Raw genomic sequence first — 22,837 nt, 5'->3', positions numbered from 1 at the left:
TGGGCTCGGCAGGCTGGGTGGGAGCGAAGGCATTTCACAAGGTCACTTGCAGGGGGTGAGCTCAACACGGCCAGACTTTATGAAGGACTTGGCAGTCCTGGTTGAAGAGGAGTCAAAGAAGGAGTCGCAGGGACTGGCCGGGAAGAATGGGCCAGGGTCCCTCTTCGCACGGCCTATGGCTCTTTGAAGGCACCTGCCGAAGACATGGAGCAGCGTCCTCCGGCCGTCTCACACCAGGGACCTGCTTCTGAATGACACCATCTCGTTGACAACAGGCTGCATCTGAGCTCCACAACTTCCTGGTGTCTGCACTGTCTGGAAAGAGAGATTCGTGTGAGAACGAGACATTCCCTGAGCAGTTCAGACTATTGGCTGAAAGGCTCAGGGAAAATTTAAAGGGAATAAGTGTATTTGGGAGAGTAACTATCACCAGAGACGATTTTTGGTACTTGTTGGTAGTACAGACCTTGATAATTTGAGGCAACCCCACATTGTGTGGGTTCATGTGGGGGTGGCTGGGGGGTGCTTTAAGGCAGGGATTCTCACCTTTGGGACCATTTTGCCCCCATGGGACATGAAGCAATCAATGTCTTGAGAGGTTTTCAATTGTCTCGACTGGGCACCCCCTCAGCATCCTGAAGGGCTGGGACAGCCCCCCACGCTTAAGATGATCTGACCCCCAAAGTCACTAGTGCGAGATCTGAGGAGCCCAGTTTCCACAGAGCCTCGAAGGAGAGCCAGGGGTGCCTGGTGGCAGGTACCTGGAGGTACCCTCAGGTACCTAAAGAGCAGGCTTGTCATAAGATCAAGGAGGAGGGATGAGGAGCCTGGCCAGGTGGGCAGACACTCTCGGCTGCTGACCCACTGGTCCACACTTGTCTCCTCCACGCCCTTCCTTTCTGGAGCCCCTTTTAGTAACCATGGCAACATGACAGTTCTGGGCAGGACAGCAGCGCATGGTGGTGAGGTTGCCCTGGGCACTGAGGATGTTGAGCAGCATCCCTGACTTCTGCCCACCAGGTGCCAGTCACACCCCTCCCCAGGAGGCAGCCAGAAAAACACCCCCAGAGATTGTTCGCCAAGGAGGGCACCCCCCCTCCCCACCCCAGGTCCTTCTGATGAGGCTCCACCCTCTTCAGTCACTGACTTCAGTCCTCGTGAAACTGAAAGCAACTAGCATGTCTCCAGGGGGAGGTCACGGTCCAGGCAGAAAGAACAGCAGGGGGAGATCCAGGGGTCATGAACACCGGATCTTATGGCAAGCCCGTGGGCTCCAGCCCCACGCGTCACTAGCCCCCGGGGTGGAGACACCTGCTCCAGGAAAGCACTATGGGGCAGCTGTTGTGGGAGGTCTGGCCCCCCAATCGGCTTGCATTCGGCAGGAGAAAACAACCCTTTAGGCTCCTGTGAATTAGACTTTCTTCAGTTTGTGACTGAACGAATTTCAAGTTGCTCCAGCTGGGGAAGTGCTTTGATTGAAGCCTGTCCCGGGGCCCTCTCCCGAAGACCCCTCCTTCAAGTGACTCTTACTGGTATGAGCCAGGGGCGTATTGTGTTTCCAGTCCCATCTTTGAAGCAGAGAAAGGACAGCCATTCCTTAGCTTCTTGTGCCAAGAGACGCCAACACCAGCGGTTTCCTCCACCCACGTCGCCGGTGGGTTCAGCTGGGTCCAAGATCACAGGCCTAAAGGAGTGGTTAGAGGCATTAGAGGCGTGCCTTTCACAACCAACGGCTTCAGATTGGGGGACCCCTACTCTCAGCAATAAGACATGGCCTTATTCCTTAGGCGCCAGTCATTCCAATGTACTAGTGCAGTTTGAAGTAACTTCCTAGAGCCAAATTATATTTGTCAAAAAAAGGTTTGAAAGCTGTTACTTACAGCACACCCGGAGGCATAGTGGGGTCAGCTTCTCCAGCTGAGAGCAACTGGGTATATTTTTGCATAGAAGATCTGGGGTGTAGGCCAGAGGTGTGGGGTGAGAGGATTCACCAGAGACAGAGTGGGGAGTAGAACAGGCAGATCTACTGAAATACACTGCTGAGGGGAGCAGCAGGGAGGCAGGAGAGGTCTGCTGCGCCGTGTGGGTCAGCTCCCTGGTCGGGGATCAAACTCAGGCCCTAGAGGAGACAATGCTGAGACTTAACCCCCAGCCCTCCAGGGAGGCCCCTCGCTTCCCTTTTCTTTCTGTCTGTAGCTTTTGTCCCCTGCCCGTGGTGCTGAGCAGATACACTAAGATTCCCATGTATTCTTGAAGGATAAAGGTTTTGTGGGGTTGAGGCCTGACAGGGGAGATAATAACCCCTGCAGGATAAACCAACCATGAATGGTAGATCTTTCTCAGGGACCCACTTCCCACTCTCACTCCTAGACCTGCTAACAAATCCACTTTTCTTCCCAACCCAGAAAAATGAAAGCAACTCAGAGGCCTGATCCCAGGCTCCCTCCTTCTCTGTTGCTTCTGGATGACATTTTTTCCTGCCTCCTGAGGCTGTGGGAAGTTCTGTGGGCGAGCACGTCCCTCCCTCATCTTCACACGAGGATAATGAATCATGCCCAAGGGAGGAGAATCCAGGTCGCTGAGGTGGTGCTGGAGGGAATCAGGTGAAGGGGAGGGGTCTGGGGTTGGAGCACCTGGTTTTCTGGATCTGGGCCAGCAGGAAGTTCCTCACAGTCTCATTCTGGAAGTTGTAATTGACAGTCCAGAAGATGCAGAGCTCCCGATATTTCATGACCAACTCCAGGACCGTCCGGAAACCTTCAGCGGTGTCAAAATTGTCCTCCCCACTGCCGTGCTCCCAGGCATAGATGGTGAGCAGCTCCAAGGCATACTTTGGGGGCAGGGATCCCATTCGCTTCAGCTTTCTCTCACACTGAGGGAAGAGGGGGATGTCAGGTGACACTGCTCATGTATCTGAGACAGGCTTGGGGAAATGCGTTCCTTATGCAATTTTGTCACCATGCAGACATTAGCTCTCGTGTGCTTATACCCGCCTTAGGGCCACAGGGAACAAAGCCACACAAGATTAAATCCAGCCAAAGGAAAATGATGTTGGCCACAGAGGCGGGAAATATAAGCTGTGGAAAGCTACTGCCACATTGCAAGGGCCATGGCCTCAACAGGCAACAGGAGTTTGGGGACTGTCCTCACAGACATGATCTGTCATTGAAGGGATGCTGTAAGCCAGCACGTGACTATACTAAAATCCCTCTGCATGCTATTGCAGCTGCAGGGCCAAGCATCTCACCCCTATCATTCCTGATTCTCCTGACATCCAGAGTTCACCATTCTAGAGGAAGACCTGAGGATTTGGGGTTGCAGTGACTTCCTCGAGGTTGTGCCATCCGGCCCCCTGGGACTGAGGTAGAGCAATTTCCCTGGCCAGGAAACCACATGCTCTGTCTCCTACTCGGGCTTTGGAGCAAGACTCAGAAAGGAAAATCTGAGGAAAGAGCTGAAACTGCTCTGGGTATTTGTAATGAAGAAGATACTCAGAAACTACCCCAAGTGCGAGACAGTTGACAGAAGTGAAGGGAGACAAGCTGATCTGGGAAATGCCAGCCTGCCCTACTGGAAGCCTGCAGATTCTACCTGCTTTTTGGGAGAGTGCAGGGCCTGTTCACTGTAGCCCCCGAGCAGCAGACCAGCCATAACGGCAACGCTGGGCACATAAATCTCAACCTCACCTGCCCTGGGTAGGCAGGACTATTTGAATTCTGCAGAATTCTTTGGGTGTTAGAGCAAAGTAAAAAAAAAAAAAAAATCTCAAAAAGGTGCTTTAACAATAGGGCACTCTACACCTGTCCCAACTTAATGGGGTTTGTGAGGGGAACTGCACAGAGATACGCAGGATGGGGGAGCAGCACATGCCCGATGGTGACCCAGGCCCTGGCATGGGAGGGTGTGGGCATGCAGAGCTCTGCACTCAGTAAGTGATGGTCACAGAACATTGATAAAAATACTTCCTGGATAGCTAAGCCAAGAGTCAACATACCAGCTTGTACCAGTGCTTCACCAGACGTACTAAATCTTTCAGTTTGATGGGCCGCTGTGCAATAAAGTCACGCTGTAGCTCTGTGAAACAGGTGGAAAATTCACCCCCTGGGTCTTTCGAGGATTCACACAGGCGAATGAGCTCAGCATAGATGCTGGGGTCAGGTCTCCACCCAGATTTCACTTGACCTAGCAAGAGGGAGATATTTACATTATGTCTATTTTTTAAAGATTTATTTATTTATGCATACAAGAACTGGGGTATAGGCAAGAGGTACGGGGGGTGAGAGAATTCACCAAAGACAGAGTGGGGAACAGAACATGCAGATTGACTGAAATACACTACTGAGGGGAGACAGGAGAAGTCTGCTGTGCCATGTGGGTAGCTCCCTGGCTATCTGGGGATTGAACTCATGCTACAGAGGCTGCGGATAGCTTCACAGTGCTGTCCTTAACCCCTTGCACCACCAGGGAGGCCCCTTTACTTTATGGCTTAATATGCATAGAAAGCAACAGATTTCAAGACATTTTGGACAACTCTCATTTAACTCTGGGGCATTACTTTGAATTCTATCAGTATTTGAAATACTGATATGTAAGATGCTGGGAACATCTCCAGAGTGAGCAATGTTGAAAGATGTATGGGTTATATAAGTACCGCCGGTATTACTAACGTATTCTCTAGAACTATACTGTAACATGGACGTGTAACTGGCAGGTGGTAGCCACCTGTTAATATGGCTATTTGCATTCAAGTTAATTAAAAGGAAGTAAAATTTGAAATTTACTTCTGTTACATTAGCTGCATTTCTAGCTCTCCATAGACACAGGACACAGATGTGATACACTTCCATTTATCACGGAAAGACTTTTTGGTTAGAGCTAACCTGGAGTTTGTATACTATGGCCTCCCAAGCTAAATCTGGCCCACTGCTTGTTTTTGTAAATAAAGTTTTATCAGAACACAATCATGCCCATTTGTCAATGTATTATCTGTAGTCGCTTTTAGCTTACATTGGCAGAATTGAGCAGGTGTGACAGAGAAATTGTGGTTCTCAAAGATGAAAAAAATTACCATCTTGCCTTTTACCAAAAAGCTTAGCCAACCTCCAATCTATATACTGTTACTTCCTCTCCCAGAGACAGAACCATTCAGAGGAAAGGTGCCAGTCTTCTTGATTTGATTTGGAAAATTCCCATAGCCTTGATTTCTCCTAATGAGAATCATGTAGCTACCGCCCATGAATTAAATCTTTATTTATTTAATTTATTTATTTTTTAAAGATTTATTTATTTATTTATACAAGCACTAGGTACAGTGAGAAGCGCAGGAGGGTGAGAGAATTCACCAGAGCCAGAGCGGGGAGCAGAGCAGGCAGAAGGACCGAAGTACGCTGCTGAGGGGAGCAGCGGGCGACAGGAGAGGTCTGCGCGCCATGTGGGACCCTCCTCTGGTGGCTGGGGAGCAGTGGGGGATCAAACCGGCGCTACAGAGGCTGCGGGCAGCTTCGCAACCCAGTGCTCAACCGCTGTGCCACCAGGGAGGCCCCACGAATTAAATTTTTAAAAGAGATTATTTGCCTACTTTTGTAGGTAAACACCTGATTTCCTGTCTTTGTCTCAGAGTTCTTCCCAGAATATGTTCTTGAATTTCCTCCCTTAATCCTTAAGACATTTAATTTATAGACGTGGACGGAACTCAGGGTACCCCATTCTTTAACAGGTATTATAATGATCCCATGGGAGTGGAAGATGCAGGGGCCAGCCGCAGGACCCGGACATGAGAATGAAAAGCATACAGGTGTCAGGCCGCCTGCTGGGACCCTGGGCCCACGACCCCTGACTAAGTCGTGCTCCTAGGCCCTTCCTCCTCCAGAATCAAAGGTCTGGGGAGCCTCACCTAGTGGGTTAAATGCAGGCAGCACATCGAAGTCAACACTTTCCTTGAGTTCTTTGGATTTCAGAGAAAAGCTCAGCACCCGGGGAAACTGCCATTTTGAAATCTCAAATTTCACTTCCAACTGCTTCTCCTCCTTACAGATTTCCAGCTGTTTACGGATTTCATCGATGATGTCCCTTCTCTGGTGTTTTTGGGCAGTGTAGCTTCGGAGTGCACTGAGGAACACCACCAGGTCGGCATCAGAGCCATTTTTCAGAGCTGTGCCTTTGGCCGCGGAGCCACCCTAGGGGAGAAAGCAAAGCTGAGATGAGCATTTTGTAGACTCGAGCCTCTGGCACCTGTGCTCTGCCCACCAGCCCCCCAAGTCCCTGCAATGGGGGGGCTTTGCCCTGGGTACCAACCCTCACTCTTGTTGCCGTGGCCACCCCCTAGAAAGCTCACCGAGCTACTGTGGAGAGAACGCTGACCGCGCGGTAAATGCCTGCCTACAAGGGCTGGCGGCAAGGGGAGGGCTTGTCTCCTGCACAGGAATCCTCGCTTAGCTTATCCATATGGTCTTGGAAACTGACTTTAAGCCAAACGCCATAGAAGGAAACCAAGAAATCGAATAACCAATCTGGTTTCAGTCAATGTTGGTCGGGATTTCTTATTTTTCATCAATGTTAAAATGAAATGATGTTGCACAAAACTGAGTCGTTTAAGGGCCTGCTGTGTGCAGATCCTCCAGGCCTCCCCGCTCAGCCCAGTCCATCTGCTGGTCTGAGTGCTGGTCTAGAGCCCCGAGCCCCCAGCTGGCACCTTCCCCAGGAGACCGCCCTCTCCAGCTTGCAGGCAGCGCCAGGGCCACAGCAGCTTGGAGACATCTCTCTCCCGATTTTCTTCTCCGAGCATCGTTGTGCCTTTTCCTAGTTATTATCTTGTTAACAGGAGTCTCAGGAAGGAGAGGACATGGCTTCCACCACAGCCAAGAGCTCAACCTTGTTTTCCTTTTGCAGATTGCTGTGGGGTGTCAGGACCACCCCCAGCCCCATCTCAGCACAGCACGCTCATGGGGCTGGGCTGGCGTCAGGGCTGATGTTTCTGCACACCTGTCAGCGTGGTCCTCCCCTGATCCTGTGAGGGTGGGCACAGGTTTTCTGGTTGATGACCCGCAGGTAAAGGGAAGCACGTCTGCTGAGTCATGGACCAGGATGACCCAGTTGCTACCTCGGGGCTGGGCTGCCTCTGGCTCCAGTCATTGAAAAGAGAAAGAGGTCACTCGTGGGTCCAGTGTGCACACTGGGCCTAGACTCTGAAGGGCTGCGGATGGTGACCCCTAGAAGGATGTCCTCCAGGAACATGGGAATGCCACTTTATTTGGAAAAAGTATCTTTGTTGGTTTAATTAAGTCAGGGATCAGAGGGCTCTAAATCCAGTGACTAGTGTCCTTAGATGAGAAGACCCGGAGGAGAAGGTGATGTGGAGAGACCCTGCCTCAAGCTTCTGAGGGAGGTGAGCGTCCTAGAGGCATAGTGACCGCAGGCTCCCTGACAGTGGGACAGGGGCCAGTGCTTACCTTGACGGCCTTCAGAACCTTTGTAGTTGAATGTCGAAAGCAGTTTTCTTTAAGGAATGTACAGATGATTTCAACAGCTTTATTGAGCTGTTCTATGAAATCTTTGTTGGGCTGGAGAAAGTCCTTGATGTAGCGATCTAGAAGGTGGCCTGGGGTCTCGGAGAGGGCTCCTGGCTGGGGAGGAGGAAGAACTCCAAGGTGAACGATCCCTGCCTGGCCCTCTCTAGCCTCTCTCTCCTGCTCTCCACCCCTCCCTCCCTGCTCTCCACCCTCCTACTCTCCACCTGGCTTCTCCCAATGGGTTCATAAAATGCCCAGACTCCAAGCTGCTTTCTGATTTCTGCTTCCAGTCACAGCATCATCAGCCCCTTCCCTTCAGCTTCTCCTGCTCATCCGTTCCTTCCTTATTTTCCCCTAAGTATTTTCGATTGCAGAGGGTCACATCCACCCCTTTCTCAAGGTCAATCACACCATGCCCAGAGACGCTGGTCTCTCAGAACTATCACAGCAAATTGTAACTGACATTCATTATCTCCCTGTTCTGGAGACTAGAAGTTCAAAGCCAGGGTGTCAGCAGGGCCTGCTCTCTCTGAAGGGGCTGGCAGAGGATCTTCCCTGCTCTTCCAGTTCCTGGTGGCTCCAGTGTTCCTGGGCCGGCCTTGGCTGAGAGGCACTGCACCCCTGCAACCACAGGCACTCCCCTGGGTGTCTTTTTATCATGACACTCGTTGCTGGATGCAGGGTTCATGCTAATTCAGAATGATCCCATCTTAATTAGTATGCCTGCGAGAACCTTCTTCCAGAAGAGGTCATGTTTGGAGGATTCAGGTGGACATGAATTTGTGGAGACACTATTCAACCCGCTACATCAGGGGATGGAGACCCCTGCAGACATCTTGATCTTGGACTTCTATTCCCCAGAACTGTGAGCGAATAAAATCCCCTCACTTTAAGTCACCCAGTGCATGATACGTGGCCGCAGCAGCCATGGGAAACACACGGTGATCGTGGGGAGATGGTGGTCTGGGCATCAGGAGGGCCCTCCCTGCAGCATCACCGCAATATTGGGAAAGCCCACTCACCAGAACATTCCAAGATGACCCATGGGACTCATGCGGGGTGAGAGAAGACAACCAGTACTGGGCTTCTGTTTTTAGCAGTTGCCAGCATGTCTTATCTTGGCTCAAATTATTGGTTGGGTCAGTTGGATCCAAGATGACTGGCCTGTGGGTTCCATTCAGTTCAAAAGCAGATCAGTAGGGCAGCTTGCGGGAGAAGAAATCAGTTTTGGGGTCTAGGCTAGGCAACCTAGATTTTAGCTGCTGTGGTTGTCTAAGCCTCTCGCCTCCCTGGTCCCTGGGCCCTGTGTTCTGTGCTTCGCAGAGATGTCCCGTGACTAATGGAATAAAATAGCGTCTCCCTGCTACATGGACAGCACACATTAGCGGGCTAACTGTAAGAGGCTTGGTTAAGTCTCACCTCCTTCTCTGGTAGCCCCTTCCTTCCGTAAGAGGAAGCACTTCTTGAGTGTTTGTTTGGGGGACAAAACGTGACGTGCTTGGGAATGCGAAAGGGCTGGGCAGGCTTCCCGCCTTCCAGGCACACCTCTGCTGGCGCGCCCCAGCTGGGGAAGCCAGGGTGAGCGCTCATTCTCATCCTGTTCTTGGGGGTCCGCCGATGAAGGGCTATGTAGAGAAAGGGCTGTGGGAAGCTTGGTACCTCGGCGAGTGGATCTGGCTCAGCAGCATGTTCCGGACAGTCTCATCCTCGAAGTTGTAGTTGACCGTCCAGTAGACACACAGCTTCTCCTGCTGCTCGATGAGCCTCAGCACACTTCTGAGTCCTTCCTCTATGCTAAAGTTCTCTGCTCCGCTCCCCTGTTCCCAGGTGTAGATCGTAAGCAGCTCCAGCGCATATATGGGCTGCAGGGATGAATTATTTAACTTTTTCTGGCACTATGAGAAAAGAAAGAGGCGATGGTTGATTTGAGGACCCAGCATCCCCCGTGCCAGGGATCTGAAATCAAGAATCCAGAAGTCTATAGGAAGCCGATGTCCCCCACCAGCAATTAACATGGCACCAGACCTGAAAGTTGACCCCCTACCACTTGCAAGGCTTGGAGCATCCCAAATGCTTGTAAGTTGCAGATGGGAGTGTCTTTTAGAACAGTTCTTTGGAGAAACTGCTTGGCAATGTTAGCCAAAGTTAAAAAAAAATGCATATTCCATGTATATTCATCATGTTACACAAAAACACATAGACTATATGTGCCGTGTGTGTGTATATATACATACATGTTCATGTACCTTACACCCTGTAGTTCCATGCCAGCCTATTTATCCCAGAGAAATGATGCTCAAATTCATCAAAAAAGGACACTAACCAGAGGAACCTGATTCATAATAGTTCAATTTGGAAATGACCTGAATGTCCATCAGCCTTGGAACAGATAAATACGAGGCATATTAATACAATGGATATAACAAAACAAATTAAAAAATCACATGGACAAAGATTCCAGATATACTGTCGAGCAAAAGATGACAGACATAACTACAAACAGTATGGAACCATTGATGTTACATTTAAAAACTTGCAAAACTAATTCGAGATGATAGATGTGAGGATAGTGGTTTGTTTGAGGGAGTATCTCCTAGAAGTGGGTTTCATGCAGGAAATGTGGCCAGACTTGATCTGGGTGTTGTTTGAGGAGATATGAAAAATACACTGAGGGCCTCCCTGGTGGCGCAGGGGTTAAGTCTCAGCACTATGAAGCTATCACCAGACACCGCAGCACAAGTTTGATCTCCAGGCAAGGAGCTACCCACATGGCGCAGCAGGACCTCTGCTGTCTCCCTGCTGCTGCCCTCAGCAGTGTATTTCAGTCAGTCTGCCTGTTCTGCTCCCCACTCTGTCTCTGGTGAATCCTCTTACCCACACCCCACCTCGCCCCGACACCCCTGGCCTATACCCCAGTTCTTGTATGCATGGATAAATAAAATAAACCTTTAACAAAAATGTGTCGAGCTGTACAGTTAACCTGTTGCACTTGACTAGGTGTAAATGACCTCCAGGGAAAGGACAGGGCAACAGACTAGACGGACAATTTGCAAATCACCTTTTGATGCCACCAGTGCTTTATCAAGAGGATGAGGTCCTTCAGTTTTTCAGGACGGTTGTCAAAAAACTTCCGCTGGAGTTCTGTGAAACAGGCGGAGAACTCCCCGGGGCTGGCTCTCGTCTCACTCAAGGAACGTATGAGGTCTCTGTAGATCCCAGGGCTGGGCTTGTCACTGGCGCCTGGTGTGAAGGAGAAGCCAGAACTTTGGGTGTTGTGTCACCTGGCCTGGGGGAGCTGGTCGTGACGGTGATCGTGGCTGGACTGCACACGTCAGCGGCCTAACTGTAAGAGGCTTGGCGTGTTGACATAAAGGCTGCGGGTATCTTGCCCTGTAGGGCATAAGCGTGGTCAGTTACAGGATCGGGACAGCCTCAGACAGGATCACAGGACCCAGTGTGGAGGTGAAAACACAATTATAGATGAAAAAGGGGTCAGTAGGGCGAAAATGGCTTTTTAAAAAGCGCGACTGGCAGACATCCGGAAGAAACTGAAGTTTATGTGTTATATGCTGTTGAGTCTGCTGTTGAGCCCACCCAGTGAACAACCTATTTCAAGTCAAGGAGACGGGCTCTTGGAGGCATAGAAGCAGGTGCAGACATGGCGTTGGAGGCTGGATGGAGGCCAGTGGGCAGGGGCACTCCCCCCCACCTCGGAGGGGGCAGGTAATGCAGAGCAGTGGTTCTCAAACTGGGGTGCCTATTGGATCCTGCTGCACACAGCCCAGGAGGCCTCATGCCTGTGAGCCTGGGCCTCCGAGTTCCAGATTAACTTGTAGGAGATCTGGTCCCCAAGTAGAGAGAACTTGGGTGTCTGTAGTTTTTACTAAGTCCCTCAGGTGATTCTGATACCCTTTCAGTGCAAGAATGGCTGGTGTGGGGTGAGGAAAAGACATCAAGTTTATAGAATTCAATCAAAGGGCCTCTGCCTTTGCTAGCTGAGCTCCGTTTAGAAACACATTTAGACAAACAGCCAGGAGACAGCAGCCACCTTGCCTTTCATTTGACTGACGAATATTTACTGACTTCCTGCTATCAGCCAGGCACGGTTCTGGGCACTTGGCGTGCAGGAAGGTTGAGGGAACATTCTAGCTTCCTCAGTAACGGTAACGATACAGCCAACTTTTACTCAGTGCTTACTCTCTGCCAGGCACAGTTTAATCTCTTCAGGTCCAGAGAAATACGTGAGCCTCACTGGACACTTCTGCGCTTAGGGTGATTGTCATCGCTAATTTATAGACAAGGAAACTGAAATGCCAGGAAATCAGGGAAAACAGAAGCATCCTGCTTTGGTCGAAGACCCCGGAGAGGAAGCAGTGGGGGCAGATAGCCATAGAGAGAGACACAGGGAGAGTTGAAGGAGGTCAGCTTGGACCCATTGCGGAAAGGCCAGGTTAGGGAGGCTAATATTTCCTGTGGAAAACAACTTGAGATTTCCCTGGTAGACGGCTTTTTCTCAGGAAGCGCTCATCATTGTTTCCTTTTAGAAAAGGAATCTTAGTTTGGAATGTGCAGCTGATTTGTTCTCACACCATCCTTGCATAATGGGGTCACCCCAGCAGAGGGCACTCTGGCCCGTGTGCTGGAGGACAGGAGAGAAGAGGATTTTCTAACTCTGCGTGACACTGTGTCTCTTTACCTTGATTTTCCCCTTGTTTGCGACAAGCCTGTACCCTCAACACTTAGTGTCCTAAAGACCCTGCTAGATAACTTTTTCTAGTCTAATCTTATAGCTAGCAGAAGTGCATGAGTAATGGGACCAGGATAAGACCTCAGGGTTGCCTGCTTTGTGAACAGGCGCATTTTCCTCTGAATTAGGTCACCTTTCTGTGAACGAGACTCCTGAAGGTATGTGTGTGTGTGTCTGCCTTGGAGAACTCTGGCCTGTCAGGAATTTATTTTATTTATGTCAGGAATTGGCTGTGGGCCCAGGAATGTTCCTTTTCTTTAGTTTGCCCATTTGTTTAACAAAGGCTTGAATTTCGGCTCCAGAATTTAAGTTTGTGATATATAAGTATCTGCACTTGAAACTAAGTTGCAACTATACTGATTCTTATCAATCCATCCAACCATCCAGCCAGACAGCCAATCATCCACCCATCTGTCCGTCCGTCCGTCCATCCATCCATCCGTCCATCCATCTATCAACAACTATTATTGACCATGAACATAGTACTAGGGACTGCAGAAGAAAAAGAACAAGAAAGCCAAGGCACCTGTTATATTAGGCAGAACTGGCAGGTCTTAGTGACAGGTTGCTGAGGTATAAGACATATAGTGACAGGAGATGGGGTGTAAGACATCTGAGCCAGCTTTAAGTAATAGATGGGACGGTGGGGATTTTTGCTAAGACAGGGAGCCCAGGTGGTGGGGAGGCCTTGGAGAGATAGAAAGTGGGTGAGGCACGCTTCAAACTCTGGTGACAATCACTCATGAAGGGTCCTTGCCTTGACATTGACCTTGGTAGTAGGTAGACTCCGAATACCTAACCTCGCTGAACTTTTCCCAGATTTTGCCCCATTCTTTCCCTCTAACCAACCTGGTCTTCATCCTCAAGTGTGGTGCATGGGCCAACATCATCAGTATCATGGGTCTGGTTAGAAATACAGAATCTTGGGTCCTGCTCCCACCACTGAATCAGCACTTGCATGTATAAGGTTCCCAGGTGATTCTTGTGCGTATCACAGTCTGAGAGTCTCTGCGCTAGAGTCTAGAGCAATTCTTCCAAAGTCAATTAGGAGAGGAGGGAGACGTTCTAGAGAAAAGAGGAAGCCCAGGGTAGGAGAGGCCTCCTCTCATGAGGTCTAGGGTCATCCACTCCAGAAAGCACAGTGGCACTACCGGCCCCAGCCTAGAGGACCCACATGGAGGGCCTCCACCTCTTTCTTTGGCTTTGCTCCCTGCCAGCTCTCTACCCATTGCACTTACCCAGAAGTGCTCACCTAAAGGGTTAAAGGCAGGCAGCACCTCAAAAGTGATATCCTGGTGTTCTGTGGACAGCTGGATGGTGAGTCTGTTGTAGCGTCTCTGGATCATCATGTTAGCTGCCAGCAGCTTGTCTAATAGACATATTTCCAGCTGATTCTGGATTTTGTTAAGGATTTCATTTTGATTTTTCTTCAGATCCTGGAATTGTGTAAAATCACTGGCAAAGATGACAAGGGTGCCATCGGAGTTGCCCCTCAAGACTGTTTTCCGGCCATAGGAACCGCCCTGCCAGCAACAGAGACGCAGATGTGAGACTCTGGACGCCTAGGGTCACAGGGTACCTGGGCAGGTGGTAGCATTCTCAATGCAAACAAAGGTCACAAGTGTCACCAGTCTTGGCAGGTATCAATTTGTCTACCCGAAGACCCAAATTGGGTGCTCCTAGCAGCATTTTCCATACAAGCTTCAAGCTGGAGGCAACTGAAATAGCCATCAACAAGAGCATGGACAAGTGTGGTGTATTCACATCACACAATGAAACATAACCAATGTGCTCATGCCACAAAATGCTACACAGCAGAATGTGTTGATACAATGCAATGCTACACAATCAGAATGTGTTCACACCACACCACACAACACAACACAGCCAGAGTGTGTTCACACCACACAATGCTACACAGCCAGAATGTGTTGATACAATGCAATGCTACACAATCAGAATATATTCACACCATGCAATGCAACACAAACTAGAGTGTGTTCACAACACACAATGCTACACAACCAGAGTGTGTTCACACTAACAACAAGGATATGATAGACAGGGGTGTGATGAGTCACAGGAATCATACTAAATTCACAAGGTGTATAATTTCGTGCATATCGGGCGAACAACCCTCTGGTTTACCTGGGGCACAACCAGTTTTTGCACTGAAGGCCCCTTGTCCTGAAAACTCTCTGGTCCCGGGGGAACCGGGATAGTTGGTCACTTTATATTTATATCAAGTTTAAAGAACAGATGAAACGAATCATCTCTACTGTTAGAGGCCAGGAGAGTGGCTGCCTGGGGCTGTGACGGTGACTGGAGGCGGCCACGGGGACTCTCCTTGGGGACGGGGAACGTTTTGCTTCTTAGTTCGGGTGTGGGGTACACAATTTGTCCTTCATGGTAACCTATCAGGCTAGCTGATTACTTCTGTCCACTTTTCTTTCTGTATTTTTTACTTTAACTAGAAAAAAGTAGTTAATAGGAGAGCCAGGTGGTGCAGCAAGTAGGGGTGTGTACTCCCAGCAGCTTCCCTGGGCCTCAGTGCCAGGTCTGGTGCCAGCTACTAAATAGTTTCCCCAGGCCTCAGTTTCCCCATCGGGGCTGGGACAGGGGCTGCCTGTGTCCGGGTGTCTGTAGGCGAGGCTCTGGGGCAAAGAGTGTGTGTAAGGCAGACATCAGAAAGCACAGTGACTGCAGAGAAGTGGGGCACCTGCGCTGGAGAACATGGGGTGTGGGTAGGGATCTCGATGCCCTCCCCTCCCTAGGGTCCTGGCACCTTCCTGGCGCCCTGGCCTCCCCAAAGCTCTAGAATCTTCCATCTCAATTTTGTGATTGTGCGCATAGCACCAAAACCTTCTAACTGCTGTTGAGAAACCACAGAGCAGACTTAGGGAGTTTTACAGAAATCCTCTGGCCTCAGTTTACTCCTTTGTAATATGCAAAGGACAAAAACCCTAATAGTGAGTTATCAGAGCCCATCTGTGGAGCACTAGGTACCAGGCCCTGTGCTAAGAACATTACATGCCTGTCTCATAGTGCTCTGAGGGGATGTTATTCCTCTGCCGTTTTATGGATTCAGAGGCTGAGGCACAGAGAGGTTGAGCAGCCTGCCCCAGGTCACACAGTCATCGGGGCAGACCGGCTCCCCAGCCGGTGCTCCTAAGCTACACCACATGCTGTCATCTGCTCCGGCACGGGGAGGATGAGCTGACGTCTCGTATGCCCAGGGCCCACACACAGTGGGCGCTTTGCACCAAATAGCTCTGCCTTCCAGCGGCATCATGATCTCCTGGGCCCCACAAGCCCGGCCCAGCCCACCACTCACTGTGGCTACATGTCTCTCCAGGCGCAGCTCCTTGGCTTCCTGCAGGAAGGTGCAGAGTCTTTTCACAATCAAGTCGAGCTTTGTCTCACAGTTTTTGTGAGGCCTCAGGACAAAGCGGATGAACTGATCTAGTTCGTAAGTAGGCATTGAGATCTCCTGGAGCCCCCAGGATGCCATAGCTCCGTGGGCTGCTGAGTGTCCGTGGGTGGCAGAGCAGGAGGAAGAGAATTGAGCAACCCCGAGCTGAGAGCCGAGAAACTGAAACTCAAGGGCTCCCAGCTGACTTCCTCATCTAAGGTGTGGCTCGTCTGATTGCTGGGTTGATGCCAAGGGATCTGGGATTAGATATGCAGCCTTCGGGCGTGTGCCAGACCCGTGTCCTCGAGCATGCCAGCTGCCCTTTTGGTGCCTCGATGTCCCCAGCAGTAGTTAGGACAACCCTGGAGGGTTGATAGGGAGATGAAAGGGTCCCCCAAAGGGCTTAGCAGGGGGCAGGCGCTACAAATGTATTTCATGCATAAGTAGCATTTTCCGGCGGGGGGGAGGGGGGGAGGGGGGTGGGGTGTGTGCAGAGGTCATCTTCAAGGGCTCTTTCCCGTCCCCACTTCCAGGCAGGCGGGGAACTCAGACTCAGCGAGAACAGGGAGGGAAAGAGACCCAGAGAGGGCAGGGACTTGCTCAGCGACACACAGCAAGGGCTGGGCAGGATCCAGTTCTGCCAACGCTGCTCTTCCAGCCTTTCCCCCGTCACGCGTTATAGGCCGTTTCCTGGGAAGCTGCTGGAAAAGGGACTTTGGATTTGGGGAAGTTCCCCAGTGTCCTCGAAGTATTTTGCTGGGGCAGCTCGGGTGGCTCCCGGCTGGTGGCCCAGCACATCTGTCCCCAGGGACACCAGCCCCCGAGCTGGTCAGAACTCCTTAAGAAGCGTGTGTCCGCCTGACCGGTCCTGGTCTTGTGTGCCATGATTTGCTTTGTGGTTTGACCACCCAGGGCTACTAGGGAGCCCCGGGATACGTCTCCTAAGGCGGAGGCCACCTGAGATCACAAGGCGGGTCTCCCACTGGCAACTTCCTTGTGACTGGGCCTCCCTGCTCTTCCAGGGGACAGCATCACCGGTGACCTTCCTGGCCCTGGGCACCATGACCACCCAGCATGCCACTCCCCTGCCTCACACTCCCGCCTCCCTGCGATCCGTGCGTTCAGCTCTCACAGCACCCATTCTTTCAGGAGCCTGCCTAGCTGCAGGCTTGTGTCTTCTGGGGACTTTTTCAGGTGTGAAACCCTGCTGCACCTCCCACCGCAGTGATCTTAGGAATGGCTTTCGCCACGGTCCCTAGATCGAATGGCTTTCGCCACGGTCCCTAGATCCGGCTGGGCACCAGCGCGCGGTGGGAGAACAGCCTGAAGCAGAGGAAGTGCAGCGGAAGCTCCCTGAAAAGGCAGAAGCTTATCAATAGATAACGACCACCAAGAGCCACTACAAGAATGCTAAAAATCCTATCCCGTCTTCCTAGAACTACAAACTTTGATCCCTTATCTGTCTTTCTAAACTCCCTCCTTTCTTCTATAATGGTCATTGCTTGTTATGTAGATCACCTCCCTGATAGTGATAGACTGAGCCAGCGAGCAAGCTAATTTCTTTGATATTCATTCCTGTGCTTTTAGAAAACATATATATACTAGTCACAAACTTAAGGAAAATTACACTCAGATTTTCACTCTTGAAGTGTGTCTGTGTGTCATTTCTTTCGCCGACGCCCTGACCACCCTGCACGCTTCTCTCAACCCTGAGGTGGCCTCATCATCTACTGCTGTGCTGGTCCGCGGCAAAACCCCAAATTCCAGGAGAGAGCTCCCCAGTCAATGAGCCCTTCACATCCGATCTTGCACACAGCCTCTAGACCAGCGCCCTGATATCCACATCTACACACGCCCCCTGGTTTCTGCTGGGACGCGTGACTGCCTCCTATGCCTACTTGGGACACAGGCCTTTCCCTTCCCCAACCATTGCCCAGCATATTCCCAGCTGGGTGGTGCTGGGACTTAACCCCAGTCACGGGTCTAGTGGGTGGGAGGAAAGGCAGGCTCAGATCTTGCGGGGTCTCATGAAAAGAGGCCTCAAGAGGGTCTTCGCACAAGGGGCAGGCACTAGCTTCTAGCAGCAATGAGGTGGGAGGGCTATTTCTGCAGCAATGAAGTCTTGGGGGCATGTGGGAATTGGAGATTTTCAGGAACTTCAACTCTTAAGCCCGCAGGCTAGGAGTCAGAGTCCCTTTCTTCCTAAGGCCCATTCTTTCCTGACTGTGTTTAGCAGACCTGATTCCTCTGAGAGTATATAACTTTCTTCCACACCCACTACGGCCATAATGAAAATGATGGACAATAAATAGAGTGTTGCAAGGATGTGGAGAAACTGGAAGGCCATGCATTGCAGGTAGGCGTGCAAAGGGTGCAGTGAAAAGCAGTGAGGTGGGCCTAAAAAGGCTCGACAGAGAGTTGCCATCTGACCCAGCAAGTCCACTCCTAGGTACAGACCCAAGACAAAGGCAATGAAAATATAGGCCCACACAAAATCCTAGCAGCATTATTTACAATTGCCAAAAAGTGGCAATAACCCAAATGCTGGTCAATGGAGGAATAGATAAATAGAAAGAGGTCTACCCATGCAATGGAATATTACTCAGTCATGAAAAGGAACAAAGCCCTGGCACCAGCTATACCACGGATGAAACTTGACAACATGAAGCTGAGTGATAGAAGCAGACACAAAGGCTTCCTTAGCCTGTGATCCCATCACATGAAATGACTTTATTACGGAAAACAGAAATATGGTTGCCAGGGATTAGGGGGTGTGGGGGCTGGAGGGAATGGATGGGTTTCAGGTTTCTTTTGGGGGTGCTGAAAATGTTCTAGAAAGAGCATGGTGATGCACCTTGTGGGTGGCTTGTCTTGTGAGTAGATGAAATAGAAACCTTGAGATAGGCTGACAACACTCAAGTTCGTGCACTTGCAAAGGGTCATGTTCCTGGCACATGAATTATATCTCAAAAAGACTTTAAAAAATTATATTAAAAAAATTTATGTCCACACTTTCTTTGGAGTTTTATGTCTTGCCACGATCCTGGAGGAGGTGCTCACTTTTCTCGGCCTGCTGGTTGAGGGACCACTCACTGCCTTGCCCCCTGCTCCCAGGAAGGCCCTCTGTTTCTGGTCTCATTTAATTCTTTGTTATTTCTCCTCCTGGAGTCGGGCACTAGCTGCCCCCCTGGCCAGTGTAGGTGGTGCTGCCTCGTTGCTCAAACACAGAGGCATCCTAGCTCTTCGTAACACTGCTAAGGACTGGTCCCTCCCTGGGGCTCCCCTTGCCATATTTTCCTAGTTTTTCTTGTCCGTAAATTTTTCCATAGGAATTTTAGCCTCCCTTTGCCTCGTTCCAGAGGAAAGCACATGTGGGTATTTTTAGGGCAATCATGAAATCTATAATGGACTTACACATACACAACTTAGGGGAGCCGACGTCTAGCTAAGGGTGTGGCTACATCAGGAGGCCCTAAGTGACAGTGGAACACCTCTGCCCACTTCAGGGGGCCGATGTCAAAGATCGAGGGGCTTGCTGGGATCAGCACAACCTCCTGTCTACCCGCCCACATGACGAGCGCCCCTCACCCCTACACCTTGAGCCATCCTGCTGTCCACCATTTCACATTTATCCTAATCCTCCAGCCATTTCCAGGGGAGGCCTAGAGTCCATGGGTTGGGGATGGGTGTTACCAAATGGGCACAGGCCACCTGGTCCCCATGGCATGAGAACCAAAGGCTCACGATGCCCAGGTCAGAGCCCGATCTGCTGCTGGGCATACCTCTGCCCAAGAGGTACTCACGGTGCTCACTGGACATCTACTCCCCCCTGTGCTGCAGGGGCTGGGAGATGCACTGTCCACTCCCAGACTAGCCAGATTCCCAGCTGCCATTGGGTAGTGCTGAGGGAGGGCAGCAACTGTCACTGTCCTGCAGTGCTGGCAGCTGGCAAATCCTGAGATGTTGGTGGCCACTGGAGTGCATGTGCCAAGGTTTGGACCCCAGCTTTGTGGGTGTGAGGGAGTAGGGGCAGCTGCAGGGGTGTTAGCAGAAGCAGCAGCAGCCTCCTGACTTCTGATTGGGCCACTGTGCTCTAATCTTGAAACCAAGAGTCCCGAGTGGCCCCCACCTTGTGCTCCTCTGGTCTGTCCTTGAGCACCTTCTGCTCTCTGTGCTGAGCCTTGGCTAAGACAGGCACTGCTGCTGGACTGGAGGCCAGCAGCACTGCCTGCATGGGCCTGGTGGGTTTCCTCTGGAGGGCAGAGAGAAACAAGCTGAATACTGGCATTTGGCCATTGGCTGAGGTTTAGACTTCAGGACTGCAGAATCACATGGCATTCCTGCAGGTTGGAGAGAAGGCAGGAATGCAGTAAAAATTCAGGAAGGTGAAAAGGGCCAGGCATCAAAATGTGCAGACTGGGTGCAACAGGAAGGGTGGAGGGAAGGAGGTCTCCAACATAACGGCATCTGATTAGGTGTGCAAGGAGAGGGTTCACGTAGCATGTATGTCCCCAATCCCTGTCTGTTCAAGGCAGACCAAGCTACTGCTCTGGGCATGCTTTTCTGCTTGTGGCTTAGCTCAGCCATGGTCCTCAGTAATCTAGACATACACTGTAGACTGGTGAGCACTCCTTCTGCATCCAGGCCAGCCACTGATAGTCGATCATGGCACTCAGACCATCAATGTCCTTTCCTGCATCCATGGCAGACGTCACCAACTGATTAGGTTGCGCTTCTCAACTAAGCCTCCATTCTTTGGAATCCTTCAGAACACAAGGCTCCAGCAGCCACACCAACTGATTATGGCTGACAAATGAGATGGAAACTCTGCCATCCTGTAAAAAGCTCTTCAATTGGGGAAGAAGAGGCCACTGGGAGGTGGGGGATGGGTTTCAGCAGAAGGGAGGGTGTGTGCTGGTGTGGGAGGGAGAGGTGAGGATGAGGAGGACATTCTCGCCAGGGTTTTGGGTGCCATGTGGGAGGTAGGAGTCATCTCCGAGAGAGAGAGAGAGAGAGAGAGAGAGAGAGAGAGAGAGAGAGAGAGAGTCACATGCATGATAGGAGAAGCTGAAAATGCAGGCGGCTGTCAACCTCGGGAGTCTGGACTCCAGTGTGCAGACCTCAGAGACCTCAGAGAGCAGGGGAGTATGTGGGCTGGGGAGTGCCCATTTGACACAAAGGGTGTTCAGTGAAGCTCATCCAGGCCAGGTAAACAGAGTGGACTGCCTGGAGGAGAGGGCAGGCCTGGGTAGTAGGGACAGCAGTTGAGAGAATGGATTGAGGAGGAAAGCAGGTCCACTGAATCTCTCTTGCTCACCCCCACACAAAAATACATGTGCACACACACACAGCAGGTGACCCTGAGTCTCCCCATGATGAGGGCTGGTGTCCATATGTCCATCTGTTCATCAGGTGTGACTGATGATTTTCTGGGCTTCACACAGCAGCCTGGGGGAGGGGTATAGAAGATGCTGGTTACTCCTAAGCTGGAGAAGCTGAGGCCACAAGGAAGTATGGAAGCACATCAGGGGCCATGGTTGGGCCCTGCCCTTGTGAGATGAGCCAGGCCCTCCCCTGATCACACTTTCCCCCGACACTCCCAAAAGGTACTCCCTGTTATAACACAAGTCTCTCACCTTCACTGGCCATGGCTCAATGGGGGTGCCATCCCTGTCCATGCAGCACAGGGCAGAGGCGCAGACTGCAGCTTCCTTGGCCAGCAGGTCCCAGCGGGCGTTGTGACCCAGGTTGCCTGTTGGGTCAGCCGGATCCAGGATGATGGGCCTGCAATTTCCAACCAGGGTCAGTCTTTCCCAGGTAACTTCTAGGTATCCACCTATGGGGTCAGTTGGCGCTTTCTCTTCCCTCACACAACACTACAGGAGGCAGGGCAGGGCTGAGAGGCTCCTCTGTGCTCCAGGCACACCCTCAAGGTGAGGGATAGAAAATAAGTCACCCATGGACGTGTCTCCCTCTTGCATCCAAGGCAGACGTTACTAATCAGCCACAGAACTCAGTCCAGGTATGGTTAATTGATCACAGCACCAGTTCAATCACCCTACCTCTAGCATCCACAGATGTCACTAACCGATTAGACTACTTTTTTCATCTGAGCCAAGAAGAGTCAGTGTCTTTTCCAACGTATCACCCTCAGGAGCTACTACCTATAATAGCTCCCAGAATACCCATAATAATAAGTGGGGATGCCTTAGGAACTTGTCAAAGCACCTCTGTCATCTCTGTACCCTTGCAGAAGTAGGCAGGATCTCAAAGAATGAGACATGCTTAATTACCTGGGGGTGGGGGTGGGGTGGGATGGCAGGTAGGGTTGCCAGATTGAACAAACACAAATAGAGAATGCCCAGTTAAACCTGCACTTCAGATAAACAATGAGTAAGGTTTTTTTTAGCATAAGTATATCCAAAATACTGCACGGGACATACTTATACCAAAATATTGCTCATTATTTATCTGACATTCAATTTAACTCGGAGTCTTGCATTTCATCTGGTGACCCTATTTATAAGTGACCGGGAACCTGAGTACCTGTCCCTCAGGTGCTAGGGATACCACTTCTAGAAAGGAGCCCAGTTCTAGAAAGAGGATTTTCCTGTCTCTGCTCTCTCTATACTCTCAGGAGGGGGTGAGTGACTGGATCTGAGACTCCAGGGTCTTGAGGGTGGGCCTGAACCTGGGCTTCTGAAGCTGCTGTTTCAGGAAATCTCCAATGGTTTTGTCCTCGTTGGAGTAGTTGACGGTCCAGTAGACACAGAGCTGGCGGTACTGGCTGACCAGCTCCAGGACTGTGCGGAAGCCCTTAGCCATGTTGAACTGGGGGTCCTGGCCGCCCTGCTCCCAGGCGTACACCGTCAGGAGCTCCAGCCCATGCTGGGGCGGCAGGGAGCCCTTCCCTTTGGGCATCTTGTTGCACTGGAGAACGGAAAGAAGGCTGTGTTGGTCCAGATGGGCAATGAAGAGGCACGGGAGGGACCCTTCTGGAGTCAGCAAGCCCACCCCCAGCATCCACAGTGCTCTGGCATGGGCTGGAGGCCTTGCCCGGCACGTTCCCTGGATGTAGTGATGTCAACTCCGTTTACAGAGAAGAAAAGCTAAGCCCCACAGCCGGGAGTCAGCCCTCTCTCTGCTCCAGCACCAGGGCCTGGACAGGAA

The 22,837-nt window shown here is 51.1% G+C and overlaps 1 protein-coding gene across 1 annotated transcript in view; it reads right to left on the bottom strand.

Annotated features, from left to right (window-relative positions):
* Positions 1–228: 228 nt before the first annotated feature.
* The window catches only part of LOC311183650 (2'-5'-oligoadenylate synthase 3-like), a gene marked incomplete at both ends in the record, with an annotated part of 38,719 nt that continues 16,110 nt past the window's right edge, over positions 229–22,837 (bottom strand). The window contains 14 exons of the mRNA XM_084253194.1: positions 229–315; positions 1,531–1,684; positions 2,634–2,872; positions 3,995–4,182; positions 5,894–6,176; positions 7,449–7,622; positions 8,531–8,672; positions 9,168–9,403; positions 10,567–10,748; positions 13,508–13,778; positions 15,590–15,745; positions 19,797–19,919; positions 21,304–21,451; positions 22,359–22,597. Coding sequence (XP_084109320.1) covers positions 229–315; positions 1,531–1,684; positions 2,634–2,872; positions 3,995–4,182; positions 5,894–6,176; positions 7,449–7,622; positions 8,531–8,672; positions 9,168–9,403; positions 10,567–10,748; positions 13,508–13,778; positions 15,590–15,745; positions 19,797–19,919; positions 21,304–21,451; positions 22,359–22,597 — 2,622 coding nt within the window. The remainder of the gene's footprint in view (positions 316–1,530; positions 1,685–2,633; positions 2,873–3,994; positions 4,183–5,893; positions 6,177–7,448; positions 7,623–8,530; positions 8,673–9,167; positions 9,404–10,566; positions 10,749–13,507; positions 13,779–15,589; positions 15,746–19,796; positions 19,920–21,303; positions 21,452–22,358; positions 22,598–22,837) is intronic.

This window comes from Talpa europaea, assembly GCF_964194135.1.
Source record: "Talpa europaea genome assembly, chromosome: 14".
Classification (NCBI taxonomy): Eukaryota; Metazoa; Chordata; class Mammalia; order Eulipotyphla; family Talpidae; genus Talpa; species Talpa europaea.
The sequence above is the reverse complement of the archived record's forward strand: the minus strand, read 5'-3'. Positions and strand labels throughout refer to the sequence as shown.